The sequence below is a fragment of the Mangifera indica genome, chromosome 1 (genome assembly GCF_011075055.1).
Source record: "Mangifera indica cultivar Alphonso chromosome 1, CATAS_Mindica_2.1, whole genome shotgun sequence".
NCBI lineage: Eukaryota > Viridiplantae > Streptophyta > Magnoliopsida > Sapindales > Anacardiaceae > Mangifera > Mangifera indica.
The window spans coordinates 11,335,175-11,351,146 of record NC_058137.1 but is presented as its reverse complement, the minus strand read 5'-3'; the positions used below and the strand labels follow the sequence as shown (position 1 = coordinate 11,351,146).

Below are 15,972 nucleotides of genomic sequence, written 5' to 3'. Positions count from 1 at the left end.
TCATATTTTTATTTAAATAATTAACCTCATATTTTCTCTTATTTTGATTTACTTCTACAAATAAAAAAACACATTAAAAAAAAAAAGAAAATATTGGGTGTCTATAAATTTAAAAAAATTAGGGATTTTATTAAGTACATCTAGAATTATATTATTCAATAAATTTAAGAAATATTTTTTATATATTTTCCTTATTTCATTTTTTTGTCGGTTAAGAAATGGATTTACAAAGCCAGTTTTGGAGATCTCCATATAATAATAAAAGTCTGATAATTTTATAAATCTGGAACCCACTTTGTTAACAAGGAACAAATGTCTCAAGATCCTTCAAAACTACTTCATATGCTTTGCTAATTCAACAAGGTAATGTCGGATATGAATTCATTAACATTAGCATTGCATATGTATAAATATAGCTACCATATCTCACAATTCAGTCCAAAATATATAAAATAAATAAAACTCAAGATACACAATCAATAATATGACCTAATCTTATCTAAAGACATGGTAGGGTTTGACAGGGCTCCAATTTCGTTCACACCCGGGTTCGAGAGAGTCCTGGATTACCAAAACTAACAATAATCTAATCTTGGTTGTTTCCAAAGAGCTTAGCAATTCTCTCAGCATCAAGAGTCCGAAAATCCAAGTTAGAAAGTGACCTACTAAAGGGAGCAAAGGCATTACCCTGTCTGTGGTTGACAATATCGGCAATGGAGGCCTGCAAAAGAGTACTGTAATTTTGGATGTTTTTAAGGGCACTGGGGTGGCCTTCAGTGAGAGTGAAATTCTGAATCATCTTCTTTGAAGGATTGTAACTACTATTACGGTGGCCTTCTGTTACTGGGGCTCTTTTTGCATGAGAATTATGGCCAATTGGAGAGAGAGAGGCATCATTGAAGCTTTTCTCATGTAAAATTGTTGTTTGCTTTGAAGATGACGAACTACTTGCTGTACTGCTAACCATGTGCATGTAAGTTGAGTCTGAATTCTTCTCCAGCTGAAACCCCAAAAGAAAGAAATAATCAGGGGGAAACCAGGATTTAATTTTCAAGAGGGCTAATAATTAATATTCTAAGTACTCATAAATACAACCTAGCCACAAAAAATTTGTTAAAAGATAAATTTATATTAATTAAAATCACAATAAGTTATAAATGTGATTAAGCAGTTAAAAGTGATGATGTTATATTGAGTTCACCTCTCTAGAAGATTCAGTCAGGTATCCTTTGGATTCTTCTGAAGTTGAATCCTTTCTTGTATGAGGCCTATGCTTTTTGTGAGTGGATTTCTTTCCCTTTGAACTCTTGTTCCTGTCAAATTTCAGACCCACATTCATGCAATCACTCACTCACGATTAGTATAAAAAATTAAGAATTTAGTTCTGTATCATACTTGTATTCTATGAGCTAGTATGATCATTAAGTACTAATTGGATCTCTCTCTTAGAATATACATAAAAGATCTTATGATTAAATCTCGCCCATGACACTAGATTTAAAAAGGGTTTTGATCTAAATTTGTAAGTTTCGAGGTAAAAACATATTCAATAAACATAACATTCATTAAGGAGTTTGAACTTTAAAACATACTTCTTATATTTGGTGGTTTGTGCAGGCTCATCTTCCTCTTTGTAAATTACTGGTAAACCTGAGAGGTCACATGGCAATGGACTTGAACTAAAGAACTGCAACCAAAACACAAATTGTTAATTTTACCTTCGAACTGAGCTATCAGAGGAGCCCAATTCCAAATAATTGTCTTCACAATGATACTCAGAGTTTTGAGTTCCTCTGTTAAAATCAATTTTCTTGTGGTGTCCATAGTAGATTTCTTCATACTCACTTCAAACTGAAGAGCGGAAGCAGCAGTGCCACGATATGAAGGGTCGAGTGATAGCAGGGTTGTTAAGATGCCCAAAGAGGAGCGAGGAAATTCGGAGAAAGCCTCTTGGAAACTAGGCTTATAATATGGTGGCCTGAAGGTGGTTGTGAACTTCATCTTCTTCCAATATTCATCAGAAGGTGACCCACAAAGCTTGAATATCCTGTGAAGCTGCTCAACCTGGAGGAGGCACAAGGAATTTCAACAAACTTGAAAAAAAAAATTAAATAAAGTTTGAAGGTTTCAAAGCATATTGAAAAAACTGAAAGGACAGTTTGTTATTGTTGAATTTAATGGAAAATTTTTTTAAAAATATAAGCTTTTTTTATTTGAATTTGTAATTATATTAAATTAAAAATCATAAATATCTGTTAAAAACTATAAAAACTTGTCAAATTACATTTTGTACCCTCAACAAGGGTTAAGTATATCCTTATCTAAAGTAGTTTCACGGCTTTACAATTTATTTAGAAACCTCCATGCTTTCTTTCATAAGTTTCCAAAAAAAAAAAATTGACCCCTATTTGATTATAGCTTAGTATTCAAGCTATTATAATTCCGGAATTAACATTTACAATTTCTTCCCATACATTTTGTAAACTAATTGCATAAAATTTGTAGACTAGAAACTTAAATTTTGTAAACCAAAAAAGTAAATTTGGTACAGTAGCTTTTTTTTTTTTTTTTACCTCAGTTCTTCCAGGCATTATTGGTCTTCCAAGAAACATTTCAGCCAAGAGGCAACCTGCACTCCATAGATCAATGCCAACTCCATAATCAGTGGAGCCTAAGAGAAGCTCAGGAGCTCTGTACCAGAGAGTCACAACTTTGCTCGTCATTGGGCGTTTTGGTTTTGGATTGTAAACATTTGCCAGCCCAAAATCTGCAATTTTCAGCATCCCATTTTTGTCGATCAACAAGTTTGAAGCTTTGATGTCTCTGTGTAAAATCCCTCTTTCATGGCAGTGTTGTAGCCCTGAAAGCAGCTGCTGCATATAGCATTTCACCTGCAAAAATGAAAATAAGAAGTTTGATTATCCGCTGTCAGATAGAATTGTTTTCGTCATTTTTTATGGAAAGAGTAAAATATCTCAAAGGATCATGAGTGACCTGAGGAAGAGTGAGCCTCTGGCCAGGACGAGAGATGACTCTGGTTAAATCAGATTGCATGAAATCAAACACCAAATAGAGACTGTATTGCATTCTTGAAGTGGCTATGCCTTCAAGCTTGATGACATTTGGGTGGTCAAGCTTCTGCAATATCATTATTTCTCTTGCCATGAACTTGACACTCTCAGGCTCAGATGTGTCAAACCTTACCTTCTTCAAGGCCACAATCTTTCCTGTGTCTCTATCTCTGGCTTTGTACACATTGCTGTAGGTTCCTTGGCCTACCTGCAAAGCTTCGATGCTTGAGTTAGTAGGGTCGCCAAGAATTTAGGAGAACAGTACGTGATGATCATAATCCTCTGAATCTCACAAGAGGAAATAGGTAGGACATATTACTAGCAAAAATGAGCTACAATAGGGGAAATCACTCAAGTTTCAAGCAGAAGTGGGAAACATAAAACAATTTAGGAAAACATTTCTCACTGAAACTTTATATAGAACAATTCATGATCAAAACAACTTAAATAACATAACAAAACAAAAGTGTATAATCATAACATCGACACATATTTTTAAAATTTTTATCATCAGGTCTTCCTATAATCTATGAGAATATCACAATATAAGACAAACCTAAAATAACACAATTCTTCAAAAATATAAATCATAAAAATCATACCAACCTTGTCTACATTATCATAAGAATCAGCGCTTTTGGGAACCAAACAAGCCAAAACATCAGTAGGAATATTCTCAACAAGCCATTTAGGCCATCCACCCACAAGTTCATCTCCTTCCATCTTCTTTCTAACCACCGTCCTCCGCTCGCCACCTCCACTGCCCTTCGCCACCACTCCTTCACCAGTTGGCCCTACCTTAGCCTCCCCACCGCCTTCATTTTTCACCAACTTCCCACTATGCTCCCTCCCCACAGCCACCACTTTATGCACCACCTTCACATACCTATTCTCATGCTTCATCCTCTCAAGCTGAGGCGGGGAATAAGTTGACTCTTTCGTCTGAACACACCCCATTTGATCTTCTTCTCAAGAACTCGGTCCATTTGATCTTCTTCTTTTAAAGTTTGTTTCTTGTTTTACTCTTCTTATTAGTTCGTGACGAACAAGGTATGTGGAAAGGGTGAAAGAGCATATACAGAAGCCGCCCTTTTGCCGGCAGTTTTTTGGATTTTGGCTAAAGTATGGCTGAGGAATTGAGGGAGAAGCTCCTCCATCGTGAAAGAGTCGGGCTGTTTTTTCAAGGCTTTGGTGTTAATATATACAAGAACTAATAGGATAATTATATGAATTAGTTTATCAAATAAGAGATTTAATATAAATCATTAGAATCATCGAAACTGATTAAAATTAAATAGTTTGGTAAATTTCCAGTATATTTAATTTTGATTTGCAAGATAAAAAGACCATTTTTTGTATGGTTTTAGTATGTATGCCGTTTTGGAGGATCTTAATTGAGAAAATTTCGAGAAAGAAAACTAGAAAGAAGTACCAGAATAGGCAGATAGAAATTCCTGCTATATGAAGATTGTATATCAAATCATTTGTAAAGAATTTCAGGTCTCTTATATGTTCGCCTTTCGATACAATAATGATGAGGTTGCTAATTCTAAATGCCGCTCGTGCTAATGTTTGTCTCCACTGAATCTTTCGCAAGGATGATAAGCCAAGACCGAAGGTCCCCACAGTGTCGATCTCCATGTTTTAGACATTTCAACTGGGAAAAACAACAGAGAAAACTGGCGAGTTACGTGAAAAGTTGATGCAGTGAAGTGGCAAAAACAATTTCCAGAAGAAATATACCCATTTGATGCCTGATAGACCGACCTGCAAGTCTGACTCGGATTCTGGACAAGCATGGCCCTGTGAAAGCACCTGTTGGGCATTGGCCTGCAAGACGTCGATAAGAAAATAACACAGCATATGATGTTGCAACATAAATTCAATCAAGCAAACCTTGGTCACATTTGAGAACTTGAATGACTTAGGGCCAGCACCCTGACTGAATGAACTAGATTCCTTCTCTGAGGAAGAGAATTTTCGAAATGCAAATGCATGACTTGTGTCTTCAGCATCCCAAATAGATGAATGTGAGACATAAGGAGGCAGAGTCGAAGTCAGAGGCCTTGGACCTTGAGAATGATTCATTCGGCGAGCAAGAAAAGCATCAAATGAATCATAAATTGGTTGAGATGGCTGCAAGCCTGCATTGCTCCCGTTTGATTTCACATCACAAGCATTGAGCCTGCCCTGCAAGGATGCTTCATACGGCATGCCTCCAAAGATAATTCACAACACTGCTATCCATTCTCACTTCATTATCCTACTTGTAGAAAGATAATTCACCAGATGGTTATCAATATTCAATCATCAATATGCATTTGGGGCAAATTACTAGATTTTGAATATATACTAAAAAGTCATATGTAACATATTATTTTTTAGAAATATTCGATTTATATGGTCAAACAGTAAAAAACTAATAATACAATAGCTATTAATTTCATACCTCAGAATTCATTGGTCTATCAAAAGACATGTTCTGTGCCAGCACTGCAGTTGTTGCTCCATTTCCAATTATATGTTCATGTTCTTCACTTGTTGCTTCTATTTCTTTTACTTAGCCAAATGTATTGGCCACGTTACTGCTGTAACCTTGCTGTACTTCAGATTTTAATGACCCCTCTAATGAAATTGTGGAGAAGGCATTTCGAGGTTGAAGCTTCAGTGTTGGAGGAGCAGGCATACCTTGATACAGAAACAGAATCAGAATCTTGCACTGAAGTACAACAAGCCTAGAAGAAGAGAAAGTGATCAGGTCTTTGACCTTCAGTGGAAAACGGTGGGATAGCTGTATAGACATCTCTTGCACTGATGCTAATGTCATTCATTTTCCATCTATAACTAGCAAAGTTTTCCACGACATTGTACGAGAACAGTATGGGTTCCCCAAGAGTAACATTTGAACCATCCCATTTGCTAATAAGACACATAAGCACAGAAGATATCTTCTTCAGTTTGCTTAGAGTGAGTTCCAAATAACGATGAAATCCATCCTACAGAGAAAAAAACAATAATATTTTTAATAGGTCATAAAAAGCCAATAATCTGTTCAAAGGTTAGTATTTTTTTTTAAACTCTACCTTCGTAGATGGATTAAAAATTTATTCTGGAAAAAGGTCTAGTTTTTTACTTGTTTCCAAGAGGCATGTATCTTTTCCTGGATGCTGCAGACTCACAGCTACAGCTGAGCTAGTGGGTGAACAATTCTTATCATTTATAACCAAAAAATCATCACCTCCCCAGAAAAGAGAAGATCCAAAACCAATTCCAAATGAAAAAATTTGGAGTACCAATGAAATAAACAAAAGCAGACATGGTGGACTAATGGATGATGTGATAAATTCAACGTATACCAGTTCTTGGTGCAAAAAGTCAAAAGCTTGCAGAGGATGGCCTTGTTTATTTATGGTTTCTGTATGGACCCACCAAATTAGGTTTTTAACAAATTTTAGACAAGCTTATATGTCCTGCCATAGAAAATTAACAAGAGATATTGGATGAACTAGGAGTACCGTCATCTCTCAATTTCATTATTAACGATTAGTTTTGCACTTTAGTCTTACTAGCTTGTGGTGTGAAGCCTTTTCGCATTCTTTTGAAGCCAGAATCCAGAATTAATTTGAAAATTAGATTTACACAAATCTACTTGATATAAGAAGAGTATTTATAAGTGTTTAACCCTGTACCACACCACAAGGCTAACTGCCCATAAAGTTCAATATGAAAACTCTCTCGTAAGTAGTTCATAATAGTGCATTTATTTAAAGAAGAGATTGCTAGGAAAAAGCTTCAAAGGCACAAAAGATGGATGAGATATCATACCTGCTGTTTTATGGTGCTTCCCATAAGTTCTCTTTGCAGATTGCATGACTCCAGTGGCAACTGCACCCATATACTGCTTTCCAGGAGCCTTGACTACCTTCCCCTTTCCCTTTTTTGAAAATGTCGTGGCAGTTCAGCCTTCTGCATAGCCGTTTGTTAGACACATTGAATCCAATATCTCATGTTATCAAAAAGAACTGTAAGACAAATCCTAGAAACTAGTTAAAAGTCCAAAAATGATAAATAATAAATCAAAGAAAATTCCTTTTCCCGCTTTCCCATTGTCTTCTTATCCGTCCAACTTGTTTCAGATATTTATAAAATTAAAAACATGATTAACCATAAAAGAAATTAACAAGAAGGAAACATAATTCTGACTTCTAAATTGTATCTTAGTATATCAAAATATTCATCTGTCTTGAACAACAAAACCTACACCGCCTAAAATCATCACAACTTCCAAAACATGAACACGGAAAAAACATAAATTGTTATAATCTCCCACCAAAAAAAATATTGCACCCCCACTTCAAATCCTTCAAAATAAACACTTAATCCTCTTATAATTTAACTCTAAACAAACAAACAACCCAAATTATAGAAAATATAACTAAAAAACTCAATCCCAATCTCAATTTCTTTTCACTATTGCTTCAATCTTTATCTAAAACTTCACTTCAACAAAAATCTTAACAACTAAAACGAACCTAATCTAACCTAATTGCTATCAAGTCCGCACAATAATAACTCGAATTATGCACAAGAAAAATAAAAATCGAGTTTATATTCAATCAAATTTCAGCTACTAAAACGACATCAAAGTTCAAAACAGCAACGTTGAGATGATGAATTCTTTCCAACAAAAAATAAATATTTAAATTTTTCTTAAAATAAATTTTACTTTTTACAGTTTAATCACAAAACAAAACATTTTATCGAATCGGATCGCGTACCCTAAATGGAGCGCGATTCAGAGTGTGTTCGGAGCGCGACAGAAAATGTTGGCGGGAATGAATCGAAGAAAGAGCTATTAATGGGCCGAGTTAGCTTTTCATTTTTATTAAGATAATGGATCATTTTGGGTCAACAGTTTATGGACCAGACCTTGTTTTGTTTGGGCCCAAATTATAAGGCTGAATTCTTTTTTTAATTTACAAATTTAAACCAAACATTTGAATCCTTTTTTCAGAAGTTATATATGTATAATTTTATAATTTTACGTATAAATAATTATATATTATTTTATAATTAGATATTTATTTATTTTTAATTTTTAATTACTTAATCATATAATAATATATTATTATTTATTTATAAATTATATATAAAAATTATGTACTTAATATTACCCATAGTTTGGTATAACTTATAGAAAAAGGTTATTAGAATAAAATTTATAAAAAATATTACGTCAATGAAAATTTTAATAAACCATAGTTAAGAGAATATAAAAAAGTTGTTAATATTGATTTACTGAATAGGATTTTAACATATAACAATAAATGAAGTTCAAGTTTATAAAATAAAATTTAAATTTCTTTAAAATTTCATATCAAATTTATAACACCCCTTTTCTAGATACATATCTCCTTAGTTAGAATAGATATTTAAAGATATGTGTTATCTAAAACTTTTTTTCAAACACATATAGTAATAGATAATAGCATGATAAACAATTCTCTCTCACAATCTCAAAAGTGTAAAACCTATTCTAATATAATACAATTCCAATGTTTGAAATCCAAAATCATAAAATAGAGCATATAAATATCATAGATAAACTCAAATACATCAATATAGTCCAACATATAAAATGACCAAAATGCTATTGTCTCTGTTGTTGCCCCGTTGCTCCAAAAGTACTACATGCAAAACCACAAAGGAGACGGTGAGTGAAACACATTCAGTAAGTAGATGACCCTATAATATTCAATATATGAACATACATCATGGATAATCTCAATCTCATATGTGTCCTTTGATCAATCTTCTTATGGTATCACGTATGTTTCCCCAACATCCCCAATACCCATCATAATCATTTCAATGGCCACGCCCAATCTTCAATGACAGTGTCATATTGGATTATTAGTGTCAAATGATATACATCGACGTCTCGAGTATTTGGTAAAAGCATGAGACATTCGAGATGTCAATCATAATGTGCACTTAATGCACATGTCGACCAAGCTTCAGGCTATACATATCATATCATAAGAGTAGTGAGACCTTGAGCCTCTCTTGTTATCATACATGCATCCCGGATGCTAAGACACCTAACATTAATGTGTGCACGAGTATCCCAGATAGTAAGGCACCCTACGTTGATACATAATTATCCAAAAGTACAAGATCACACAGATTAGCCTTGATGCTTTTACTGTCACACCGTACATAGTTTGATGGCTCGATTACACTACACATAGCTTGGTTATATGTTACACTACATATAGTTTGGTAACAAATAGCTATATCATAGTACATTGTTTCTAATTTTTTATTTGAAACCACTTCGATCAAGATCCATGTCATTGTTCATACAGTTAAGCACCCAAAATCCTTTTGTGTCATCTTCCACATAATCTGACTTATTTATCTAATATTAACCTCATATTGCCTTCATTAGAGCCTTAATTCATATTTTCCTCTTATTCATCCTTTATAGGGGTCAATTAGTTGTTTTCAAACCCATATACTCACATTGGAACTTCATATACTCTTTATATACTTCACATGTCTTTATTTCCAAAATTTCCCAAAAGTATACGACTATGTATCCATCACGCACAAGGGTGTATTACTTCATCCACGTGGGCATGCAACAAGACACATGGGGGTGTATCCTTAGGGCAGGGCATAATGTTGTATGTCCCGTATCACATGAGCGTGTCCATTCTTAATTCCACACTCGCATGGGTTTAATTCACATAGGGAGAATTTTGCCTAAAAGCACACCAGTGTGTGTCATAATTTTCCATATTTTTTACTTTTAGTTTCAGTGTTTTACCTTTGATTCCACAACATACACGAAGCTTAAAACCTCTACAAACCACTACTAATCACATACCAACTAAATTCTGCCACCAAATATTCTAATACAATAGTTTTAACAACTTAAGATTGCATAATAAACATTCTTAACCATTTAATAGTAACTTTTCCCCATCAGCTTAGATATGGTTCAATTTCCTCTTTTGAAACCATGAAAGATATCAATTATATACACACAACAACTTGAACCAGTCATATTAACACCTTTCTTTCATTATCCAAACAAGAGCAATCATATATACACTTATATAAATAAAGAATGTATATAAACTAAGCATCAAATAACATAATTAATCTATGAACACAAACACACACATACACACACACACACATATATTCCTCAATCTATGAACACATTCATAAAAAAATCATATCACAAATAAACTTAACAAGCTATAGAGCAATCCAAACACATAAGACTTGGGTTGGGGTTTGCCTACTCACCTCTCTTTCGATGATGCAAAAAGTCTTCACGTGGCCTTGATAAATCTCTTGTGACCTTCTTTTGCATCCACGACCTCTAAAACACTCAAAATCCTCTCTTTTCTCTTTGTTTGCTGAAAGGAATGGCAAAAAAATGCAACCAAATGTATTTAAAACCTTTTTATTTTTAACTAAAACGCACGATACATAGATATGTATTGTTCACACATGGGCATATATGTTGTTCCCAATAATGTCATGTTTCGAAATCCCCACAAAATACATTCTTATCCAAAATTCAAATATACTGATCATGCACAAGCATGACACATTGGCATGTGCCCACTCAAACACGAGTGTGTATCATGGGCATGTATGTCATCCATACTTAACTAATTATCATGCATTAAACAAGAAAATATTATTTTGTCTTTGCCATCAAACACATGGGCATATGGTCTTCCCACACGACCGTGCAAGCCTAAATCCACACATACTCAGTTTATTAAGCACAATCAAGCAAATCCAAATGACTAAATTAATCTTGGATGAATTTGCGAGTACTACAAAATTGTATACTATATGATAAGTATTTTGTTCCAAGTTGTCTCATATTTCTCACACCAAATATGCCAAACGACTTATTCCCCCTAAAGTTGAACAATCGAATGGCCTAAAAGGAGGGTGAATTAGGCAATTTAAAACAAATTTTAACAAGTTAAAGAATTAAACCAATTTATGCAACTCAATGAATGATGGTTATTTTTAATGTGATTTGTGAAAATGTCAAGAAATATTTCAATTAATCAACATAATCAAAACAATATACAAAACAAAATCTGAGTTTAAGGGATAAGAAAATCAAACATGCAATATATAGTGGTTCAACGCAACCTGACATACTCCACTCTTCCAAGCTAAGTTCCTTGGCATATTCCACTTATCCTTGATTGGCAAAACTCTAACCAAGTTTTTCTTCATAATACAAATAGCTTTCAAGGTGTTATTAACCTTTATAAATGCTATAGTCCACTTTCTCTCTCTAGAAATCTATAGCCTCACTAAGTGTGAATCTTACTATTTTATAATACAAATTTTAACATAAAGGTGGGATAATTAGGTTTTCGAAAATTAGCAGGTGGGAGTTTGGGTTTACACCAATCCTTGAGTGGAAATAAGTCTTTTGGCCTACCAAATACTATATACTACATTAATCCTTAAATGGCTATATGTACATATGCTAGATGTACCATGTGTATCTACATAGTAATTGAATGTATTGCAATTATGTAGTCATAACCTTAGTAAGTGAAAATGCAAATTATTTACATTCTTGTTTAATTTGTTTTTAAATACATCGTTCTAAATTTTTTAACTGAAAACGAATTAATCCGTATTTTACACGTTTCTCGTATTAAACGTATATTTTTGTTATTTTATATATTTTCCTTTACATGAATTTTTAAAACACGAAAATGTCCTTTGTATTTGTAATTAATTACCATAATGTCATAATTATATAAAACAAAAAACTCAATCTTTTGTCATTCAAATCCCTAATTTCTTCTACTTTTGACTTTCATAGTAGTAACACAAATGTTTTTCATTAGCTCTTCTTCACCATATTGGCATTGTTTCTTTGCCAAACTTCACTTTTCATCTTTGAAATTCTCCATAAATGTGAGTTTTCATTGTTTTTTGCATCACATTCTTTTATGAACTCATCTTTTGTTACCCTTGTTGAAGACTTTACAGTTAGAAAAATGTCAAACCTTTATTATGATGGATGGAAAAGTGCGTCAATTTTTTAAACCAAAAACCTCTCCTCATAATATTTATGGACAATGACCTCATATCTCTTTCTATTTTATCAGTTTTACTTAAAGCACAGTACCATGAAGGTATTTCATCTATCTCCTATATATATTCGTTTAATTTTTTTAAATTAAACCTCAACAAATCATAATATTTTAGAAATAATTTGATAAAAAATTCATTAAATAAAAATTTAAAATCCATTTGAATAGTCAATTAGATACTTTACATTTGATAACAAAATAATGAAATAATAATAATTAATGATGATTAAATCTTGATTATAAATTACGTTATATTAAGTTTAATAGTCATCCGATATTTTATATTTGAATTGAATTGTTCTATTCAGTTTCACTAAAAAATTTATGAAAAATATTAAAATTATGATCGATATTACCATATCATTAGAACATATTATTAATAATATATCATATCAAACTTATAAATACACATTTTGGTATCTTTTTTTATCCAAATTTTATGATTATTTTTCACAAACATATTTTTCACCATTTATTATTATAGTATTAATATAATAATATATCATAAATTTTTTAAGCTCTCTTGTACTAGCTAGGGTCATAACCATGTTTGTTGCATATACGTTTTCCATATAATGAATTGACAGACAAGAAGTATTGTATGGGACACGGAACATTTTTACTTATTATGGTCACAAACAATGCTAGCTGGAAAATAGAATGAAACTCGCACTACATTTGCATTCAATTTCAGGGCTCCTAACGATACAGGGGCTTTAAAACCAACACAAATTTAATTGGAAGGGAATTCATGGTGGATGGAATGGATCATGTCCAGGTGTTCAGGATTCAGAAATGGGATCTGTTCTGTTAAGATGATGCTGTATGTGAGGTGCATATTTCCCGATGGCATTTGGTCAACTCCTGGCGTAAGTAATAATGTTGAAGGCTGCGGCGAACAGGGCTGGAGAGAGCGTTTGAGAAAACTGAGTTCTTCACTTGATGATCTGGTTGTCCAGAACGAACTTCAGGCCCTGCTGCTGGTGGCGTGTATGGAATATAAGTATTGGGAACATGTTGGTGCTGAATAGGCAACCTGGGAGACATAGGAGGCTCCTCTGCTCCATATTCAAGCTCATTCTATACAAACATTAAAAAACGATTTCAGAGATGATTCAAATTCACCAAAGTGAATCAAATTCTTCTATTTGTTTCCCAAATTTTGGATGACATAGGAAGAATGGATGCAAAAAACATTTAGAAGCAATTAGATGACTCCTAAATCAACAAAACATTACAAAAGAAAATATCAGGTGTTTCAAAGCACTTAAAAATCACCATGCCTGACCTTCCGTAGTCTAATTTTATCATAAAAAGTATGGACTTGATTTCAAATTCGGTCAATCAGCTCAACAGAAGTAATTATATTAAGAAATTTCTACCCACATAATTTTATTTATATATATATATATATGAGACAGACATGAGAAGCACAAAATCCCCTGTCTCATCACAATTTAACTTCCTTCTATGCTTTCTTTTATTAGATTTAGAATATAATAATTAATAAGTTTAAAATTAAATTTAAATTTAAAAAACCGAACCAAGCTTGAGCTTGACTCATCATATCAAGTTTAAGTTCAAGTTCAAGCTCAAGCTCACTCCCTTGAACCAAGCCAAACTTGAGCAATCCCAAGCTCAAGCTTGGTGTAGCTCAAATCCTCTCCTAATTATAAGCCATCATCATGATTTAGTTCTTACTTGGCCAACTGCAGTAAGAACACATTCTGATTTTGTATTTCAAATTGTTCACATATTAATGGTTCTAAAAACTGAACTTTTGATTTTTTTTTTTCCATCTAACAAAAAGACAAAAAAATAATATTTCTTAATGAATTAAGATTCGAAATTTTTATTTCTCTAGTCTTAACATAAGCCCTTAAGGCCACACTATAAATGTATAAGGATAAAAAGAGCAAGCTATAAAACCACAAAATGATGGTTGATCAAAGCACCCTGCAGATAAGCAGCTATATCTACTGTTGTTACTCTTGATCCTTCTTCTTGCCGTCTCAAAATCCATTGATAAAGTTTCTCCTGGAAATTAAAGGAGTACGTGAGCGTATACAAAGCCAATGCCTAAATTTAAACAGGCAGAATCCACCAAATCATAAAATGAAAATTACTATAACAAAAATGTCAAACAACAGGGCAACAGATCTGAGAATCATCAAAGCACACAATGACAGACTGGAGCCTCAGCTTATGCTTTCCTTTATTTTAAAAAACATCAAGAGATAATTACATTGAAATATCAATGTCAAGAAGAGATTAATTCATATACAAGAATGCGAAGAATGAGAGCATGGAAAAGGGTTCAAAATCATAAGATACTAAATTGCAAATGCTATCTGGAAGCTAAGAAATCATTTCTTTGAAAGTTATTAAGTTCATTAGAAAATGTGAAATGCAATTTGCCTCATCCCCAAAAAAATTAAAATATATTTTCACAAGTCCCAAGCAGAATGACCACCTGAAGATCAAAAAGTAAATACTATATGTACAACAGTATAGGTAAAAAAGATATGGAGTTTCCATGTCAAGATAAAGAGGTCCAGAACTGTATGGTTAGCTTAGGTGAAAAGCAGCTCAGTTCAAGGTCAAAGAGGTCAGAAAAATGCAAAACCTTAAAAATTAACGGATTAGCAACTCAGATACAAGATAGGAAAGTTGCAAGCACCCACTATGATAAACAGAAAAGAATTTGTTCATCAACTTCTTAAACAAACCAATTCAATTTATTATTTGAACATCAGGAATCGGCCCATAACCAAACGTTAACTCTTTTTTTTCCAACGGTTACATCATTCAGCATCTCTTTAGCAATCTTAATTTCAGGAAAAACATTCACAAATTCAAGAAATACAACAAACAATTGAAAGAACAATAGATCACTAAATTAAGCCCAAATAACTATGAATTGCAAAACTTCACATCATAATCTTAGAAATAGACATCGTTCTTAGCTATCCAAACTTACATAAACACTTGTACTTACAATATCGAGAAGAACTTACATCCTAAGAACCTTTCAACTACCATATAGACCTTGACACTATAAGTAATAAGGCATAGTTAAACATGAGAGCCAGAAATCAACATGATCTTGCGAGATGATTCCACAAAATTTATACTTGTAGACAAAGGCATAGAAAACAATATTTTTTATTCCCTCTCAAATCATAAAACTTTTACACCGAAAATTTTTAAAAAATCTAAAAGCTTTGCTAAACCAAGCCCACAGCAACTTCCAAAGCTTATATAGGACAAATTATAAACGATAAAATATAATTCATCCCATGCATTCTCTTCCATATCTAACAAATCAAACAGGTGCAAGCTCATCAACCAGATAATTAACTTAAAAAATAACCCAGTATCAAATTAAAAAGCCAAAAAAAACATACAATTTTCAAATTTTCGCATCACTATAATAACAATTTATTATCAAAGAAACCCCATGAGCCAAAATTAAAAAAAAAAAAAGCAAATTAAAATTAAAAATATATATACATTAGAAATGAAAGCATACCAGCGCATGACGCTCTCCGGCATGAAAGCTAAGGCGCTGGTGGTTCATCGTCTGCGAGTATAGCTGTGAGAGCAAGTTGGCGGCGCTACGGAAGGTAGCGTACATCGTGCGGTCAACTTCATCAAGGCGTGTGGCATCTGATCTCCTCTTCTTCGTCATGAAAAAATCTCTCCAAGTAAACGCAAACCCTGAAGAGAAATCAAACCCTCTT

The 15,972-nt window shown here is 33.1% G+C and overlaps 2 protein-coding genes across 7 annotated transcripts; both read right to left on the bottom strand.

Moving 5' to 3' along the window:
• Nucleotides 1-253: 253 nt before the first annotated feature.
• LOC123210879 (probable serine/threonine-protein kinase At1g54610) lies at nucleotides 254-7,917 on the bottom strand. 6 transcript variants are annotated; one of them, XM_044629372.1, is made up of 14 exons: nucleotides 7,850-7,917; nucleotides 6,897-7,037; nucleotides 5,839-6,067; nucleotides 5,521-5,759; nucleotides 4,968-5,334; nucleotides 4,815-4,901; nucleotides 4,504-4,728; nucleotides 3,678-4,243; nucleotides 2,995-3,279; nucleotides 2,574-2,891; nucleotides 1,846-2,064; nucleotides 1,593-1,687; nucleotides 1,202-1,313; nucleotides 254-1,000 (listed from the first exon to the last, which is right to left on the bottom strand). In XM_044629372.1, the coding sequence occupies exons 8-14, from the start codon at nucleotides 4,026-4,028 to the stop codon at nucleotides 587-589; spliced, it is 1,794 nt and encodes a 597-aa protein (XP_044485307.1). In that variant the 5' UTR covers nucleotides 4,029-4,243; nucleotides 4,504-4,728; nucleotides 4,815-4,901; nucleotides 4,968-5,334; nucleotides 5,521-5,759; nucleotides 5,839-6,067; nucleotides 6,897-7,037; nucleotides 7,850-7,917; the 3' UTR covers nucleotides 254-586. The 6 variants fall into 6 exon arrangements, with proteins under 6 accessions (XP_044485307.1, XP_044485312.1, XP_044485340.1 ...); XM_044629377.1 differs by lacking the exon at nucleotides 7,850-7,917 and having other exon boundaries at nucleotides 4,968-5,337; nucleotides 6,897-7,751; XM_044629405.1 differs by lacking the exon at nucleotides 7,850-7,917 and having other exon boundaries at nucleotides 4,839-4,901; nucleotides 6,897-7,751.
• A 5,122-nt stretch (nucleotides 7,918-13,039) lies between these two features.
• LOC123215133 lies at nucleotides 13,040-15,936 on the bottom strand. The gene is made up of 3 exons (XM_044635229.1): nucleotides 15,762-15,936; nucleotides 14,186-14,266; nucleotides 13,040-13,309 (listed from the first exon to the last, which is right to left on the bottom strand). The coding sequence occupies exons 1-3, from the start codon at nucleotides 15,918-15,920 to the stop codon at nucleotides 13,040-13,042; spliced, it is 510 nt and encodes a 169-aa protein (XP_044491164.1). The 5' UTR covers nucleotides 15,921-15,936.
• Between the last annotated feature and the right edge of the window lie 36 nt (nucleotides 15,937-15,972).

Excerpts from the sequence above, each read along its gene's own strand:
- LOC123210879 (XM_044629372.1), bottom strand. The coding sequence starts at position 4,028 with ATGGGGTGTGTTCAGACGAAAGAGTCAACTTATTCCCCGCCTCAGCTT. Across the intron at positions 1,688-1,845 it reads CTTCCGCTCTTCAGTTTGAA|TTCTTTAGTTCAAGTCCATT; the intron begins GTGAGTATGAAG and ends TTTTGGTTGCAG. Across the intron at positions 1,001-1,201 it reads TGACTGAATCTTCTAGAGAG|CTGGAGAAGAATTCAGACTC; the intron begins GTGAACTCAATA and ends TTGGGGTTTCAG.
- LOC123215133 (XM_044635229.1), bottom strand. The coding sequence starts at position 15,920 with ATGACGAAGAAGAGGAGATCAGATGCCACACGCCTTGATGAAGTTGAC. Across the intron at positions 14,267-15,761 it reads CCGGAGAGCGTCATGCGCTG|GAGAAACTTTATCAATGGAT; the intron begins GTATGCTTTCAT and ends TTTAATTTCCAG. Across the intron at positions 13,310-14,185 it reads ATATAGCTGCTTATCTGCAG|AATGAGCTTGAATATGGAGC; the intron begins GGTGCTTTGATC and ends ATGTTTGTATAG.